The 19,666-nt window shown below is 44.3% G+C and overlaps 1 protein-coding gene across 3 annotated transcripts in view; it reads right to left on the minus strand.

Moving 5' to 3' along the window:
* Positions 1-19,666, minus strand: part of LOC147729765 (caspase-1-like) — a 494,150-nt gene that overhangs the window by 331,894 nt on the left and 142,590 nt on the right. For all 3 annotated transcript variants that reach the window (XM_086954650.1, XM_086954649.1, XM_086954651.1), the window contains exon 2: positions 19,009-19,287. In XM_086954650.1, coding sequence (XP_086810776.1) covers positions 19,009-19,287 — 279 coding nt within the window. The remainder of the gene's footprint in view (positions 1-19,008; positions 19,288-19,666) is intronic.

Here is a 19,666-nt window from a genome sequence, read left to right on the forward strand (position 1 = left end):
ATAAATAGTGGCCCTCCCTCTTTGAAGAAAATTCCTAATAAGAGCTGGGTAATATGCTTTGTAAAGGCCCTGGATTGTCAGTGTGATGTATACTCCCAATTATCCGATAGTCTTCCTGCCCATTTAAAAGGCCATAGTGTTGAGTTTGCATCTAGTGTCTGCACAGATTTGAATCACAATTTTTTTGTTTAATTGTGTTTATATTAATTTTTTCGAAATTATACAATGTTACAATATTTCAGTACACCGTAGACAGTATTAACATGCTTTTGTAATACAACAGTAGTATTTCACTTGCAGCAACATTCCAATAATGCATATTTAGGTTAAATATTAATACATTATCAATTCGGTGATACTTCTACCTGGTTTAACTTAGGCAACCTGACAGATTTGTAACCCTATAATCTATCATTTACTGAGATTCACTTTAAATCCAGATAGTTCACTGAATCGCTGTAAAAATGATATTAATTCAAGTATCTTTTATTTGTACTCCTATAAGGAAGTAGAGATAAATTCTTTATTGTATAGTTAATAAAAACCGTTACAATATTCCAATTTATAAAATGCTTTTCCTTTGCGTACTATTATACATTAAATACAAAGTGTTAAAAACCACATTTTTAAAAACATGTACAAAATTTTTGTAAAACCGTGTCGAACTTGGTGGGTTATAAATTTGGCCTTCTAGTCCTTTACATGAATTCTCAATATTGATTAATTATTTGACAAATGAATTGTAAATCAAGACCAAAATGTAATCGCAAAATCAGAACTCTGACTTATGTTATCCTTTCAGTAAATTTTCAAAATTGGTTTCAAATGTAATTATTTGACAGATGAATTGTGAGTCAACTATCAATTTCCCCGAGTTCCCAGGGTCAAGACTGATTTGCATATGGCTCGGTTCAAACTGGAATGGAATGGTGAGCAAAATAACGATGGATTTAGGCACAGATCTTTGTACTGTGGTGAATGTATGACATTGTTCTGCATTCTGTCCATTAATTGTTTTTTGCACTTTAGATATGTTGTCATCACTAGTGTTCACTCTCTCTCATTACTTGAAAATCTTTTGGAATTTGTGTGATTGCCTATTGATTTCATTCATGACAGCATTCAATTGATTTGTAAAGGTCTTTCCAAGTTTGGCCTGCATACCTGTGAAGTTCAACAATAAGTCTTCCTTAGTAATTGGAGCTGGTGTGATTTGCTTTGCTTATTCCTCATTCCACTCTCTTCTCCTCCCCAACAGATTTTCTCTGCTTTCATAAGCAGTGAAATCAAATCAATACAGTCATAGCAGCAACTGTTTAAACCATTGGATTCACTCCCAGTGCCAGTCACTCTCTTGATGTTCATTATGACATAGAACATTTTATTGTCCTTTTCAAAGTCTTTTAGTGCTCATTAGACCCTTTCCGTTCTTATCGTAGGCGCATTATTACCTTAGTTTTGTTCTTTTTCTGTATACATGTGGGCCACAAAGTGTTTTATTGTCCGAGTGGATTTCTTCTTAAGTCTTTCCTATTTGCTTTTACTGGTCGTCTTTCTCCCCTCTTATAACAGTGTAGTGACGTTGGTGGATTGACTGCAGACATTGCTAAGTTAGCACAAGCTTGGTTGCCATGCTGCTGCTTTTGCGCACGTAACTACACAACTTTGTTTTCACCAAGACTCTGCTTGTGCCTGTTCACATGAGAACCGTCTGCCTTTCGCGTTCCTTGCTGTTCTCTGTTGTGTTCGTCTTTACATGATGCGCAAGGTCGAAAAACAATGTCTCTGATTACTCATGTTGTGGACAAGTATGAGTAAGTGAGCAAAAGAGTGTTCTTGCTCGCGAGATTCCTGAGAGAGTCGGAGTTACATGTTCTGGGTTGTCTAATCATTTGTAGCTTTGATGTAGTACGGAGAACGAATGAGACACTATAGCTAGTCGGATTGGATTTTAGGGCACTAAGGTGGGTAGTTGGTACACCACTATACACAGAGGTCGTGGTTTCCTGCGAATAGTTCTGTATATGTGCAGAATCCCTGCAACAACAGTTTGTGTCTTTCTACTGGTTCTTGACAGGCAGTACTCTGGACGGTAGCAGGAGGTGGCTGTTGCATCTGCACTGTCACCACCTGCTGTCAGACAGTTACCGGTGACGCAGGCAGCCATTCTATGCTAGTCCACAACAGATGGGGGTGGGGGGGCATTGAACCATTCTGCAGGGACAAGAAAGCTGGCTTGGTCCGACGTTCTTGGTGAGTCTCTGAAAGTCACGCTTTTCTTCAGTGACAGCATTGCCACCTGACCAATATTTTACCAACTTGACCGTTATTGATGTGCCAAGACAGGTAAAAATATGTGGAAAATCATTAAAATCTAGAATTTCCCACTTTGAAATATAAGCTGAAAGCAACAAATACAACATGAAAACATAACAAAAGATGGTTAATGCTATATAGACTATGCCTAAAGGGGTTTAAGCGGTACAAAAGGGGGTGGGATGGACGGAGCATATGAACCAATCAAACACTCACACCCAGTCAACAGATCTGGGTTTAATCCATCACCGTTCGTTAGCCCACTCAGCCACCCCAGTTCAGACATGGCCATATGCAAATCAGTCTGACCCGGTGCCTCATGGGAACAGTCCAGCCCGAACTGCCATGCCATACCTTCCCTGGACCAGAAACAAGCTTCCTAGGACCGGTTTCTGGCATTCCAGCCGTCTTCAGCCAGGCTTGCTTGAATCCAGTGGCAAAGTGAGCAAGGGACTCACGTCTGAGCACACCCTGCCAACTTATGGCGAACAAAGCAGTACAAAAGGAGGTGGTGATGGACGGAGCATCTGAACCAATCAAACACTCACACCCAGTCAACAGATCTGGGTTTAATCCATCACCGTTCTTTAGCCCACTCTGCCACCCCAGTTCAGACATGTCCATATGCAAATCAGTCTGACCCTGTGCCTCATGGGAACAGTCCAGCCTGAACTGCCAAGCCATGCCTTTCCTGGACCGGAAACAAGCTTCCTAGGACCGGTTTCTGGCATTCCAGCCGTCTTCAGCCAGGCTTGCTTGAATCCAGTGGCAAAGTGATCAAGGGACTCACGTCTGAGCATACCCTGCCAACTTATGGTGAACAAAGCGGTACAAAAGGGGGTGGTGGCATGGTGAGCAAAAGAACAATTGATTAAACCCAGATCTGTGACTGGGGGTGAATGGTTTGCCATTGTGCAACATTCCGTCCATCATCTTTTGTATTTTGCTGTTCACCCTATGTGGGAAGGGTATGCCCAGACGTCGGTCCCGTGCTCACTAGGCCACTGGAGTCAAGCTATCGTGGTTGAAGACGGCTGATAGCCAGAAACCGGTCCTAGGATGCTTGATTCCGGTCCAGGGAAGACATGGCTTGGCAGTTCGGGCTGGACTGTTCCCATGAGGCACAGGGTCAAGACTGATCTGCATATGGCCATGTCTGAACTGGGGTGGCTTGGTGAGCAAAATAACGATGGATTAAACCCAGATCTGTGACTGGGGGTGAATGTTTTGCCATTGTGCAACATTCCGTCCATCATCTTGTGTGTTTTGCTGTTCACCCTATGTGGGAAGGGTATGCCCAGACGTGGGTCCCGTGCTCACTAGGCCACTGGAGTCAAGCTATCCTGGCTGAAGACGGCTGATAGCCAGAAACCGGTCCTAGGATGCTTGATTCCGGTCAAGGGAAGACATGGCTTGGCAGTTCGGGCTGGACTGTTCCCACGAGACACAGGGTCAAGACTGATTTGCATATGGCCATGTCTGAACTGTGGTTGCTTGGTGAGCAAAATAACGATGGATTAAACCCAGATCTGTGACTTGGGGTGAATGTTTTGCCATTGTGCAACATTCTGTCCATCATCTTGTGTGTTTTGCTGTTCACCCTATGTGGGAAGGGTATGCCCAGATGTGGGTCCCGTGCTCAATAGGCCACTGGAGTCAAGCTATCCTGGCTGAAGACGGCTGATAGCCAGAAACCGGTCCTAGGATGCTTGATTCGGGTCCAGGAAAGACATGGCTTGGCAGTTCGGGCTGGACTGTTCCCATGAGGCACAGGGTCAAGACTGATTGGGATATGGCCATGTCTGAACTGGGGTGGCTTGGTGAGCAAAATAACGATGGATTAAACCCAGATCTGTGACTGGGGGTGAATGTTTTGCCATTGTGCAACATTTCGTCCATCATCTTGTGTGTTTTAAAGGGGTTTAAAGCAAATAAAAGCAACATTGCTGTGTTAAAAAAAGAATATAGAGCATCTTACTCAAACATGTTTTGCAGTACCAGCTCCTAACCCTTCCAGAACCCCAAAAGATATATATATATATGGCATTTTTCTCTGAGGAAGGTAGCAACCCTATTCATGGGGTCAAAATTGTCATGTATATTTTTGTCTGCTTCAATGGACCTAGTGATGGCTCCAACTGGTTTAAACGAAGACTCGCGGGAACCTTAATATGTGAGAGTTTGTTATAGGCTCTTGCTGGGGAATTTTTAAAGGGGTAGTGCTGGATACCGAATATCGATCTACCCGGAAGAGTGTCTGGCTGTAGGGGCAATGTTTGTGTAGTGATGGGAGTGCCAAGGTTGGGAGTGCCAAGGTTGGGAGTGCGAGAGCATGAATGAGGCTAGCTCATGATACACTTAGATCAGTGGTAATATGATTCAGTACTGACTTCGAATCAATCATTATTTTTCCAGTTGGTATTCTTATTTCCCATGTGGTCAAACAGCGCTTAAAATACAATAAAGAGAAAGTAAAGACTTCTGCAATGGTTTGTGGCTACTTATCAGCTACAGAAACCATGTCTAGGCCCACAATAATGGGAGGATTTTAGCTTTTGTATACAGCAGTTTTGTGTAAAATCTGCTTTCTGGCGAGAGTGAGATGGGGTGTAAACAGAGGAAAGAAGTGGCAGTCTACCATACTAGGCTATGCCCTTTCCACACTGGACTCTCACGAAAGCAAGCGGTCAAAGGCTTTTTAAGGAGTTAGTTTATGGGGCAGAGACTCAGAACTCAATCAGTCAAACAGCTGAGTTCTCATCTAAATGAAAAGTAAAATAGGTTAATGTCAATGCAAACCTAAATACTACACATTGTAAAGAGGAAACAGTAGTAGGTTCTGCGATCCCCTCTATGGTCTCTAGTCACATTCACACTTCCCATGGTGATCTATTCCCACACCGATGATGCCCCTCCCTGATACCAATGGTGTCATGACAGAGATCAAAGGCAATAAACGGGTACACATGCAAGATTTTTATCAGGTCACTATGGTGTGGGTAACCTGTAGGTTAGTCTCTTTAGATCTTGATCAAAAGCATCAAGACGGTTAATCATTATACTCCTAAGCACAGACTTAATATTTTCAAGATACAGTCTCTCAGCTTTTTGCTTACAGCCTTGCATTAAATATCCGGTATGTCGAGAGCTCAGTGCTAGGTTTATTGGTACGCTCTTTGTGGTTGCATTGTGGGCAGCCTCAACACTAGAGGATTGCAGAAGAATGGCTGAAAGATATGTGTGAATAGGCAAAAGCAGAAAGGGTACGAATGATGATGGTTCGAAAACATGAAAAACTAGAAGACTATCTCCAGGCATGGTATCAGATGTTACAAGATCTTAAGGGGGAACAGGACATGGGGACTCAGGAACCCACAAGTGCGACAGGAGCTACACCACACAGTGCGTGTTAAGATGAGAGTACAGTGCGATATAAGCCTGGAATACAGGAGTAGTAAATGCCACCATACAAAGACCCATGACAACCGGGACTATAGTTGGGAAGGGAACGGAAGGGAGGGGGTGGGGGAAAGGGAAAGGGGAAACCCAAGTTCGGATTAACATAATGTTTGTACGTTTCAGGGGAATGTATGCTGGACACACAAGACTCCAAAGGGTGAAGGTATGGATAGACGGGAAGGACTGTTGTGTTGCACTGTATTACACTCTTCCCCTTAGCTCGTCCCTCCTAGGCTCCTGTCCCACTCCTCGCGCTGGCATTGTATGACAGCTGGCATTTTAGAATGCCAGCTGATATTTCCACAGTTGACAGTTATTCTCACCCAGAACTTCAGCTGACGCTGACCCCTTCGTCATGCTGGTGTGTTCTTGTACTTAGGAATACATTAATTCCACTATTCAAACCTGTTGGCATGCGGCCATCTTAGATTATACATTGTCAGACGAGTGATCTCTTCGCGTCAATTTCTACATAGAAGGAAAACTGTATGCAGCGTAACAGGGGCAGAGAATGGTTGTGTCATCCTGCAACTTCACACAGCATAAGGAATACAAGTGGGAATTGTGGGGATATTTGAAGTGTATTTAAAAAAAAAAAAGTAAACAAATTTGAGCACATTAGTTGGGGTTGTGGACTACACAATACTGAATATCCTTGTACATTGCAACTTCATATGACATGGCTAGTAACAATAAATACAATTTGGCACGCCCCCAATCATTTTTAGCGGTATCTGGTGAGCCACCTTTGACGTGGGAAGAATGGCGAGAGGATTTCGAAAATTATATTTCTACATGTAATAATGATGAGCCACTTAAGCCTGAAGAGAAAAAGAAAATATTACTACATTGCCTGGTGGCAGGAGGACTTAAAGTTTACAATAAGATAAACAAGAAAGTACAGGTAGACGAACAAGGTGATTTTAATAAAAATTCATTGAAAAATTTACATAGTTATAACAAGCCTACCGTCTGTGTTGCAGTGAATCGATATAAATTTTACCACCGCAAACAAGGGAAGGATGAGAGTATAGAAGATTATGTTTCTATACTTAAAAATTTAGCACTTACACACAAATTTGGGGATCTACATGACGATTAAGAAGAGACCAGATCGTTTTCTGTGCAGCTAACCCAAACATTCAGGATGCGTTGGGGGCAAAAGTAGAAAAAACCCTAAATGATGTAATTGAAATTGTGCAAAGGACAGAATTGACAGGAAGATGTGCAAAAGCAGTTCTTAATGAGAGCAAAACAAAGGAAGAAGAACCTAATGTAGTGGCTAAAATAAGTGGAAACAAGATAAGGCACCAAGTTCAAAGCAAGAGTAAAAGCAAAGAGTGTGGAGTATTATCATAAAGGGGTGGTTAAAGAATTTGATCAAAGGAAATGTTATCGCTGTGTGAGTCATAGACATCTAGCAAATGACTGGAAATGTAGTAAATGCAGCATAGTGGGGCATTTTCAGAAAGTATGTCACAGAAAAATGAGCACAAGAGTCAAGTTGGTTGAGGGGAACACTGAATATGAGAAGGATTCCTCCGACGAGTCAGACTACAACTTGTGTGTAATTAATGTGATTGAGGCATCGGAGACAAATGGTAAAGAGAAAGGTAAGAAGAGGAAACCTATGTGTACAGTTGCAATAGGAGGAGTGAGCATCGAAATTGTAGCAGACTCAGGCTCACCAGGTACCATTATCAACAGAGAAGTATGGAGAGAGAAATTTCAGAATACACATGGGCAAGTCATGGAACCTCCTGATATCACACTAAATACTTTTACCGGGGAACCCATAGAACTTGTAGGTTACAGAAAATAGAAATTTGAATTTAAGGAAAGAGAAACCACCAGTAAACTGTACATCTCTGCCACGGGACCCTCGGTGTTGGGATGGAAAGACCAAGGAAAATTGGGGATAACACTTAATCCCAACAGTTCGGAACCAGTGTTATTGACACAGCATGATAAAAGACTTGGGTTTTCCATTGCAAGTAGGTTCCCAAAAGTTTTCAAAGGCACTTTCGGTAAGTTGAAAGGGTTTCAACATAAAATTAAGCTAAAAGAAAACTGTTCCAAGCATACATAAGGTGCGACACATTCCGTTTACCTAAAGAGAAGAGGTCAAAGCACAACTAGGTGTTCTACTCTATGCAGGCATCATTGAACCCACTGAATCATCTGATTGGGTAGCACCCTTGGTTGTAGCCCGCACTCCCAACGGCAAGTTGAGATTATGCATAGACTTACGCGACCTAAACAAAAGTATTCTGGTAGACCAGTACCCTCTCCCTAAAATAAATGAAATGCTTTCCATTCCAAAAGACATGAAAGTGTTCTCAATTGACTTGACCGCAGCTTACCACCAGGTTCCCCTACACCCAGACAGCAGGTGCCTAACTATTTTCATATCGCCATTCGGGTGTTATAGGTTCAAGAGAGTACCTTTTGTGCTGGAATTAGCAGCTGCTTTGTTTCAAAGACTTATGCATGAGATTTTTAAAGGTGTCAAAAATTTGCTCATCTTCCAAGATGCCATTCTAGTAATGGGAAAAAACCAAATGGACCATGAACAAAGGTTAACAGAAGTACTTAATACCTTACCAAAATATGGCATGACTGCAGAGTATGCAAAATGCAGGTTCGCAGAAAAGAAAGTCACGTATTTAGGACATGAAATCACGCCGGAGGGCATACAACTAAAGAAGGAGTTACTTAATGCCATTAAGGACGCACCTGTGCCACAGACCAAGGAGGAACTGAGAGCCTTCCTAGGCCTGGTGGAATTCTATTCGAAGTTTGTGAGGAATATTTCAGCTAAGACATATGACATTAGACAATTGTTAAAATCTAGGAACAAGTTTGAATGGACACAGTGTTGCAATAAGGCGTTTGTGGCACTCAAACAGGAAATTTGCGAGGCACCACCCCTGCAAGATTTTGACCCAACCCTAAACAGTGGGGTCACTACGGATGCTAGCAGGAGGGGAATAGGAACAGTCCTTAATCAGACCTGTGTAACTGGTGAAGAGGTAACCATTGCTTTTGCTTCCTGCTCACTCACCCGCACCCGAGGCTTTAGCTTGTGTGTGGGGCTTGGACCATTTTCGCCAGTACATTTGGGGAAAAAGCGTTACGTTACGATGCGACCACAAACCGCTCACGAAGGTTCTCGCAGTTAAAGGGTTGTATAATGCCTCACCCAGACTGGCACGCTTGTCGGTTAGGTTGTTAGACTACAATTAGTAGTAGTGCAAGGAATGCGGTCGCGGATTTTCTAAGCCGTTTACCCCTACCTCATTGTAGTGATACAGGATGTAAAAAGGAAGAATTTCGTGTGGCAAGCATCTGTGAGGAGTTCCTCAGCATTCACAGAGAAGTATGGGCAAGTGAATATGAAAAAGAAGTGATCCTACAGGAAGTAAATAAACACATTATAGAAGGTTGGCCTAGCAAAAGACATGTAAAAAAAGAATTAAGACCATACTGTGAACTCAGAAATTAATTGTCAGAGGAAGGGGGACTCACTTTGAGACAAGGAAAGGTAATACCTCCAGAGACTCTAAAAGGAAGAATCTCGGAGATTTGCCATGAAGGACACCTAGGAATCAACAAAACAAAACACAGAATTAAATATTGGTACTGGTGGCCGGGCTGTGACTTGGAAATTGAAATAAAGGTCAGGGGTTGTGACCAAAGCGAAAATTCATACAAATCTCAGGTCACACTAAAACCACTGTTGCAACCTTTGTCCTGCCCTGGCATGCCATGGGAAAGAGTAGGCATAGATCTAATGGAGCCCATACGGCACAAAGGAGAACATGTGTATGTGGTAGTGCTGGTGGACCAATTTTCAAAGTTTGCCGGAGATTAAAGTGCTCTACAGAGTCTAGGCCAATAACATCATAACATTACTTGACTGCGTTTTCACGAGGAAAGAGATACCAAAAACCATAGTCAGTGACAATGGTAGCCAGTTCACCTCTGTGATTTTCAAAAAATTCCTAGAAAGAAACGGGATAACACACAAGACCACTTCTGTGTATCATCCTGCAGGAAACCGAGCTGTGGAAAGATTTAAAAGGGTTATTAAAGGCACTATACAACTAGCCAACAACAATGGGCTATGTTGTAAGATGGAAGTGTATCCAAGGATAATGTGGGTTGGCTTAAGACCGTAAGGAAAGCAGAGTGGTCCGCGGAGTTGGTGAGGAAGAATGTACAGAAGAGGCACAAAACGCATGCAAGAGGCGATTTGATACAAAACATGGGTGGAAACCACTTCATCTCAAAGTGGGCTATACAGTGAGAGTGAAAAGAAGTGGACTCATTGAAAAAGGACAGAACAGATTCTCAGAACCGTTAGTTGTAGAAAACATCTTTTGTAATTCTGCCCTCATCAGTGATGGAAAAGTATGGCATGCTTCTGCATGTGAGAGAAAGAAGATTAGTAGGAGTGAAAGGAGTGCCTGACCAGGGCACTGAAACACAAGCACAGGAGGACGTACGGGAGGATGATGATAAGCAGGTTAACTTTGACTGGTTGTTTGACGAAGAGTCTGGTATAGAGGGAGAAGAGAACAGAACACCTGAGCAAATCCAAACCACAGATGCCGACGACCTCCCCAAACAGGATATAATTGAATCATTAGGTGAAAACCTAATTATCAGCAGTAGTGAATCTGCAGATTCACCTAGTGCTGGGAGTACCGGCCAGTCTGAGGAAGAACAAGATCCTGTGGAAAATTCTGTTATAGAAGAATGTAGTAGAAGTAGATTTGGATGCACTGTTGTTAAACCTAGCAAGTACAAAGATTTTGTTTGAGAATAGGACTCATTGCCACTATGGACACAAACTATTCTCTGTCGGTTTTTTTCACAATTTTTCCCCTTCCTCTTCCCATTTGGGGAGGAGATGTGTTATGTTGCACTGTATTACGCTCTTCCTCTTAGCTTGTCCCTCCTAGGTTCTCCCCCCCCCTCCTTGCGCATCCCCTAACCTCGCGCTGGCATTGTTACGACATCAGATGGCATTCTAGAATGCCAGCTGATATTTCCACAGTTGACAGTTGACAGTTGACAGTTATTCTCGCCCTGAACTTCAGCTGACAAGGACCCCTCTGGTCATGCTGGTGTGTTCTTGTACTTAGGAATACATTAATTCCACTATTCAAACCTGTGTAAGGAGCTTTCTTAACAGGGACCCGCCCGCTTGGAGTTTGTACCTTATATAGATAAGATAGCGCAATGTGAATTTCTTGGGATGGATGTGGTACAGTTAAGAATGATGGGGAATAGGGGACTGTGCTGCTGTTTCTATATATGACTCTAACATTGTCTGCAGGATTGCAGGTGTTGATGTCTCCTCTATCAGGCATCTGGGAATAATCTGCTCAGCAGGCCTGTTTAGTGGTTGTTCGCCTTTGGCAGTTATGTCCTCCAGGCCGTAGGCAGGTTTTCTACTACTGTGGCTTTGTAGATTTTTGCTGGTTACACCGCAATTCATGGAAGAGGCTGCAAAAATGTTATGTTATGTTATGTTATACCGGGGTTTTATATAGCGTGCGGCTACTCGAAAGAGTGTCCCGACGCTTTAAATTGCACACTAATCTCATAACACAACAGGGAAAGGAAATAAAAGACAAAGAGAAAGGAAAACCTAATAGGACCAGAAACTAAGAGGTAAAAAGCCAGGTTTTGAGCCCCTTCCTAAAAGCCAACAGGTTAGGAGTGCAGCGCAGGGACACAGGCAGTTTATTCCACAACTGAGGCGCAAGTAATTTAAAAGAGCGACCACCGGTGCGAGCTCTCTTCACACGAGGAACCGCAGCAAGAAACAAGGATTCTGACCTGAGCGACCTGGTGGGATGGTAAAAGGTCAGCCTTTTCTGAAGGTATTTTGCTCCGGAGGCGTGCAAGGCTTTGTATGCCAGAGTAAGAGTCTTAAAAATTACCCGCTTCCGGACAGGAAGCCAGTGCAGAGCCTCCTGGAGGCCCGAGGCTCTGGCACGGCGAGACAGTCCAAAAATGGCACGTGCTGCCGAGTTCTGGACAACCTGTAACCGTTGGAGCAGGTATTCTGGCAGGCCGAGATAAAGGACGTTGGAATAGTCAATTCTCGAGCCTGTCAAATCCCCCCTCTCAGCACACTGTTAATTCAAGCAGTTGGCTACATGTACCAGGCAGGGAGGCCAGTTGCTCTCTTTTAGCTTAGGTTGGCACCAGCCACACTCCCAGGAAAGTTATCTTCTTCTGGGTGCTTTGTATGCCAGGAACATGGCTACTCTTTTTCTCCTGGACAGTCCATCTTACTACAGGGTCAGCCACTCTCCTTCCCTCTCTGAGCCAGCAGGCAGGCTTTTATGTTCTAGGCAGACGCACAGCTTCACCAGCAAGGCGCACTGATTTCAGGTAATATCCCCTTACTGCTGGGAGATTAGCTGTTGTTTGGAACCAAGCACTGGATCAAAGCAGCTCCTCAAGTTCTCGGAGGAGCACCTCCTTCTTTGATCAGGAAGAACTTGAAACTGGAGCAGCGTGGGACGGTTTGGATTCTACCTTTATACTCAGTTTCCAGACAGGGGATGTTGATCCACTGTTTTAATATCATGGAAGCAGTCTGTAGTGGTTCTCTTTCAAATTTAATTTTCTAGGTGCAATATAGAAAGCCATTGTGCATTGCAATGGCCATCACAGCATTTAGTGATTATGCTATTTCTAGGAGTATCCCAAAACATGAGCACAACAAAGTGTGAAGGCTCTTCACCTGGCTGTCATCAGCCTTCCTGAAGTAGAAATCAGGTAAAAAAAAAAGAGCAGGCCTAGTGTACAAACCTCATCACCATTAAAACAGAATCAGCTGATGTTGCGCCAGTCCACCACTATCTATCATATTTTACACTTCAACAAACTCCTGCTAAACATGTTACCACAAAATTTCAAAGGCAGCTCTGTCTCCATACTCTAGCACTTCTGTGTATGGGTCTCCTCCCTTCAGCTCAAGGAATGCAGGCAATACACTTCTACCGGCAAAAAAGGCAGCATCCCTTCCTCAGTCTTCTGCCAAGTGCAAAATGAATCCCACTAGTCACAGCTGTCAGAGACTCAGCACAACAAGGAGCCCTGCTACAAATCCTACATTCATCATGCATTCACTCAAAACACACACACACACACACACACACACACACAAAATCACTGCCGGGGTCTGGATGGCACATTAAACTAGAACTTTAAATGAGTGGGACGAGTAGGCTGCACTACTCCTGAAACTGAAAAAAGGTCTGAGATCTATTAATTCATACAAATCTGTATGCAGTCACCACTGTTTCATGTCTACAACTCAGGAAATGGACAGTCATTAAATCAGCAAAGAGGGCACGCATGGTGTACTCCTCTTGGTCACATATATGTTCTGTACCATGGATTTACAGTGGACAGAAATAGCCCTCTGTGCACACAATACATTAGCATACTGACTGGACCAACAGCAATCAGGATGCCAGTTTCATGTGCAGCTGACTTACTCAGGGCGTGGTAAATGCCTATTTACCACATCAGGGGACATTTCCGGGCCAACATGCCCATTGCCCAATTTAGCATCATCACCTAGTGAAGAGAGGCAAGTGCAACCCAGAGGCTACATGTTGTGTTACAAGATATAGAGTTCCCTCTTTATGCATCTGTATTCTAGGTCTCATCCCATAAAAGTAGTAAAGGAAAACAGACTAGATCCCATCATTTGCTTTTCATTACACCATGACTCATTGGAGTAAACTGGATTAGGATTACTGCTGTCACAGATGCAGTATTATTCCTCTGGAGATAGAGTCCTCTGAAGCTGGTAACTACATGTTTCTGTAGTCTGTCCAATGGGGACTGTAAACGTGTATTTTAAATACATGTCCTTTTCCCCTCTAAACAGAGCTTTCTCCCACATCCTGTTGACCTCCAAGAGACATTTTATTTGACCCATAGGAAATATGTATTAGGTCTTGCTTATTCTCTGCCTAGACTACATGTTATTTATGTCTCCAAGAATAAGTGTGCATTTAACTTTGCAATTCTTTGTGTGCCCAATATTCTTGCGTTGGGGGAGAGAGGGATCTTTCAACATATTGTTCCTTTTTCATACCATGTCTTCTAAGGGATAAGCACCAGACCAGGCAACAAACAACAAGTATCATATTACAAGTGCCATTTACCTACTCATTTTATCTCAATCCTGAGCCTATGTTCATACATTCAAAACTGAATGTAAAGTAGATGTACATGCTTGCTCACTCATCTCGTTGGCATGATGCTGCCATGAGCTGTCTGGGGAGTTCAGATCTTAATGGATCAACCCCAACTCATAACGGCATCACAACATTGTTTTGATGTGAAATGTGGTAAGCACAAATAAAACGTTATAAAAATTTGAGGCGGAGCTTGCCTGGCCTCAAGATCGCCGCTACGTAGGCAAGCTCCGAAGGCAGTCAACATCACCCTGCATAATCGTGCTACGCTGCAACAGAAATACAGGCTCGGAGGATAGGGTGACCAACTGTCATGATTGCAAATTCAGGACGGTGAGTGTAAAAATTCAGGACAAAGGGTCAAAATTCAGGACAAAAATTCAGGACAGGGGGTCAAAATTCAGGACAAATCTTCGGGACAAAAGGTAGGTTTTACAGACACATCAAAGGAGGTCGCGCAATATATTTATATTATTATATCCCATTTATATCCAAACAAATTCATTCATTTGCAAACCTAGCCATTGTGTATCCTTCCAGCCATCATTTCATTCACTCATCCATCCATCCACCTTTTCACCCTATCCATCCGTACACTAATCCATCCACTCTTCCATCCAGCCATTTCCAGCTATCCTTTCACTTACTCATCCATCCAGTCACTCATCCTTCCACCCATTCACCTTTTCAGTCATCCACCCATCCTCAGACATAAGGTCTTAAAATCAATCTGTTGCGCCATGGGCAGCCAGTGTAGTGTCCGGATAGTTTCTTTCACGGAACAGAACCTCGGTAGACCCACCAGGGCTCTAGCAGCAGCATTTTGAACGCGCTGCAACCGGGCGACTTCCGCCTGGTTGGCCCCTAACAGGAGCGAGCTTGCATAATCAAGCCGAGATAAAATAGTAGCCTGCATAATCAGCTGCCTGGTAGGGGCGTCGAAAAATTTCAGGATGGGCCTAAGCCCTCGCAGAATCCCAAAACAAGTAGCTGCCACTTTTTTTGTGTGGCTACAAAAACTGAGGGCAGAGTCTAACCAGACACCCAGATTTTTAACCTCCGAAACCGGAGTAGGAGTGACCCCTAGCTCTGGAGGTCACCACTCTTCACCCCAAATGCTGCTCTGTTTGCCCACGATCAGGACCTCCGTCTTCTTAGCATTGAGTTGAAGACAGTTAGCTGTCATCCAGCCCGCTACTGCCAAGAGACCGTCCCGGAACCTGGGGGCATTAAGGTCGGACCTCCCACTCAGTGTCACCGCCAGCTGCGTATCGTCAGCATAGGAGACCATATTCATGTCCCAATGCTTGGCGACCGCAGCCAGCGGCTGCACATACAGATTAAACAATGTGGGGCTCAGTGCCAACCCCTGAGGCACTCCCTGGTCGAGCGGATAGGATTTAGACTCAAAGGGTGGAGTTTCAGCCCTGAATGAGTGGTCGGCTAAAAACGACCGAAACCAGTCCAGTGCTGTACCAGGGACACCGGCCTGTTCCAGACGTTGCAGCAAAATCGAGTGTGAAACCGTATCAAACGCGGCACTGAGGTCAAGTAACACCAGTGCCGCAGTCTAACCGGAATCATGCACAGACCGCAGATGTTCCGTCATCGAGAGTAAAGCTGTCTCGGTGCTGTGGCCAGCACGAAAGCCATTCTGAGAGAGATCCAGAATTTTTGCCCTCTGTAGATGTTCCGACAGTATACCATTGACATGGGCCTCTGCAACCTTCGCAACCCATGGAAGCAAAGAGATTGGTCGATAATTCTCCAATTTGAGGGGGTCCAACGTGGGTTTCTTTAGGATCGGGTGACAAAAGCCTGTTTCCATTTAGTTGGAACAGTGCCTGAGGAAAAGGACAGGTTAATGAGCTGGCGCACAGGAGGGAGGCAAAGAATAGATGGTTCCCTAAACTGCGCCGGTCTGAGAGGGTCAACAGGAGACCCAGATTTTACTTTAGTGGCCAACCTATTAAACACCTCCTCCGACAGGCAAGGGAGAGTCGAAAGAACCACATTCGTGGAAAGGTTGGTTCTCAGAGCCTCACTCGAAGGGATAGAGCAAGGAAAAGAACGATAGATGGCCTGAACCTTTTCAAGGAAAAAGGCCGCTAGATCTTCACAATGAGACTCTGAACAAATTTCAGCTGTAGGAGCTCTTTTCACGTTCAGGTCTTTAAGAGCTTTGAAGATCAGTTTCGACGCATTAGAGCGGTTTTTAAACTCTTTAGAGTAGTAGGCCGGGAAGGCCCTACAAATGGCTCTATGGTAGCTTTTGACTTTAGTGAGGTATGCAGTCTTTTTCCCGGCTTCGTAAGTTTTCCACCAGTCCCGTTCTGATTGTTTACATGCTTTTTTTAGCGGTAACAAGGCACTGTCGTACCATGGGCATGGTTCTAAGGAACGACATTTGCTCCACGTGGCGGGGATCAGAGCGTCTAAAGCCCGGCTAATCCAGGCACAAAAAAAATCATAGCCGGATTCCACCTCGTTGAGGGGACCAAGCGGATTTTCAACAAGAAGGCGGTGGAAGTCTTCAAGCTTTAGTTTTTTCCAAGGACGTTTAAAAACGACTTTATCTAACGGTTTGAAGGGAAGGTCACTAATCGTAAGATACAATTTCACAAGAAAGTGGTCAGACCAGGCAACTGGGCTAGGCTGCGGAACCTTGGCACCCGACAAGTTCGAGAATATGGGGTCCAATATATGCCCACCCACATGTGTAGGGTGAGTGACCAGCTGGCTTAACTGCAGTGCCTCTAGATCTGCAATAGTGCTGCTAATCGGTGGAGTAAGGTGGCGATCAAAATGGAGGTTAAGATCTCCAAGGATACTAAAATTGGCAGAACCCATTGCAAGGGAGCTAGCCATTTCAGGAAGAGCTTTCCTGAAGGCATTATCATTGCCAGGCGGACGATAAATCAAAAGTCCGGAGAAGGTGAAATGGTGGCTGACCGTGACATTAACATGTGCACTCTCGCAGCCATCCAGGTTCAATACCTTCCAGACACAAGGTTAACAAGACTGGACTACCATGGCGATGCCCCCAACCCTAGAGTTACGATTATGGGTATAAATGGAATACCCCTGCGGGAGTGCCAGATTCACTACTGCCGTAGCCTCCTCCTGTAGCCACGTTTCAGTCATGAGGAGTACGTCTGGGGCCTCCTCCATAATGAGATCATGGATCGCAGAGTGATTTTTGACCATCGATCTCAAATTAAGATGCAGAATAATAAGTTCTCGGGGGTCACAGGCCCTGTATGTGGTGAATCAGCGGTGGTGAGCTCAATAAGAACTGAAATAGGGGTTGGGGTCTTAAGAGAGAAGTTGCCGCATGAGCAACTGAAAGGACCACACAGCGGGTCACAAGGCCCGGAGGCACAATATGGAGACCGCTTTCTAAAAGTCAGCAACTCCTCCCTGGAATACAGACCTCCTATGATCTATTCACCTTTTCAAAAATCCATTCACCAATCCATCCATCCATCCATCCATCTGTGGTAAATAAATTATTTACACTATCATAATTTCTATAAATACCAAAAGGGTCAAGCATAAATGAGGAGCAGAGTCCGTGGTGTTAGAGTCAATGGGCTTTATTTCATTAACTCGAGTTAAGGGAGAGCTCCTTCACCAAGCGGGTTCAGGAGTGGTCTGAACTTTATTCACAGAGTGCAATATTTATACATTCTTTGCATACATAGGGAGGAGCCCTCCAAGCAGAAGAGAAAAAAAGATATGAGCATGTAGGAGTTCACTTTAATGAGTCATAGGTGGGTGGGTGCATAGTGGGGGTTGCGTGGTCAGCTAAAACTCGCACTGCCTGTTTGCGCAACTTATCTGAGCTTTCCTGGAGGGCTGCATTCTACCTATCTGTTAGGGAGGGCCTTGGGTGTCAGGGTGACCAGTATGTCTGGTTTTATCTCTAGCCTGGGGCATGACCCAGATGGCTCTTATCTGTCGGAGAATGGTTGCTTCATACCAGTGGACTGGCAGGGCGGCAGGTTAGGCCCTTCCTGTTCGTCCTTTGTGTAGCTGCCTTGGAGGTTTCCCTTGCCGTGAGCTCTGCTTATCTCTAAGTGGTGGCAGGAAGGCTGGGCCCTATCTCTGCAGATGCATTTCTGTGGGCCTCCTGCTTGAGGCCCAACTGTAGTTTGTTAGGTCAGCAGATAGCTCTTTTGCACACTGCTATCTTGTCACCCCAGGCTGGGCCTCTTCTTAGAATCAGCTCAACCACAAATATGCGAGGTCAGAGGAATGCAACTGCAGCCCCCAGGGTATCTGAAGGAGAGAAACTTACAGCAGAGGCTGGGCACTAAAATGGAGGAACAGGTTTACACAAAATGGCGAGGGTACATGCAGGGGACACGAAGGCCTTAGCGCTGTTAGATATTTCGTTTTCCTCATTCCCTCCTTGTCCCCTAGTGTACCCTCTAAGTCAAGTCCATTCTCATGAGGCTATCGATGTGATCTTGCACCATAATTTTCTCATTTTCTCTACATGCATACCAGTGTTTAGGGTGTGGCGGCTCTCTCCGTTTCCAGTGTTTGGTGAGCAGCCGTTTGGCTGTGATGAGGCCTAGATCCCAGAACCTAGCTTGTGTCTTATTGAGTTTGGTTCTTTTGTATAGCCCAAGTATACAAGCCTCCCACGTGTGTGGTAGCCCCGGGCCCGTGCTGTGCGTCAGGAGAGATGTCACCTCCCCCCAGTAAGTGGCTAGGGAGGGACAGTGCCAGAGCATGTGTAAGATGTCCGCGTAACTGTGATCCTATGGTATGATGTGATTCTTGTGCCTGCCTTACCTGGCTATGCAAAGGATTTCAGGTGTAATGTGTTTCTTTTGCCTGCTTTCCTCGGCTAGGCCTGTGATCCCAGGTGTGATACATTTCTTTTATTTGCTTTCCATGACCGGACCGTTGATTCTAGGTGTAATATGGCTCTTTTGCCTGCTTTGCCTGACTGCGCCAGTCATATCAAGTACCATGTGTTTCTTACCTTCTGGGCCTTGGTGGGTCAGAATCTTCATCTGCTTAGCGAGGAGTGGGTCTCTGTTCTGGATGCAATTGAGGAGGATCCCTTTAGCCTCCCATCCTTTATTATTCACAAAATCGATCAAGGCTCTGGCCTGGTCTCGGTGGACCAGTTTGCCTTTTATGAATTCCACCTCTGCTGTATTAAAGATTGCTCTATGCTCCAGGTCATCAAGGAGATTATACAACACAGGACTTTTTACGTTTTGCACAAATTCAAAGCGATGTTCCTGCCACTCTTTTCCTAGAAGAAAAAAACGGAGATTTTAGCATTTCGAAGTGTTAACACGAGACAGGACAGCCAAAGGAATGGATGAGAAAGACTACACGTTGACTTTTAAATAACAAGGATTTACAATGCAATGGTCTCGTCTTTGTTAAAGTTAGAGCTACTGGCATTGCTCATGACATTTTTGTTTATGTTTTTTGTTTTTAAAACATATACATACATGGCATTGTTATTTACAATGGAAATAGGTGAGCATTAGAGAGTAGTAAAGTATTTGCAGTTATTAGTAGTTAGTATAGAGTTGTAGGCAGTAGTGTATTGTGATTAGTAGAGACAGAGTGGTAGTGAGTAATGAAAAGTAGTAGATAGAAATAGATGTAGTTGAGTGAGTCGT

This window comes from Lissotriton vulgaris, chromosome 2_1, assembly GCF_964263255.1.
Source record: "Lissotriton vulgaris chromosome 2_1, aLisVul1.2, whole genome shotgun sequence".
NCBI lineage: Eukaryota > Metazoa > Chordata > Amphibia > Caudata > Salamandridae > Lissotriton > Lissotriton vulgaris.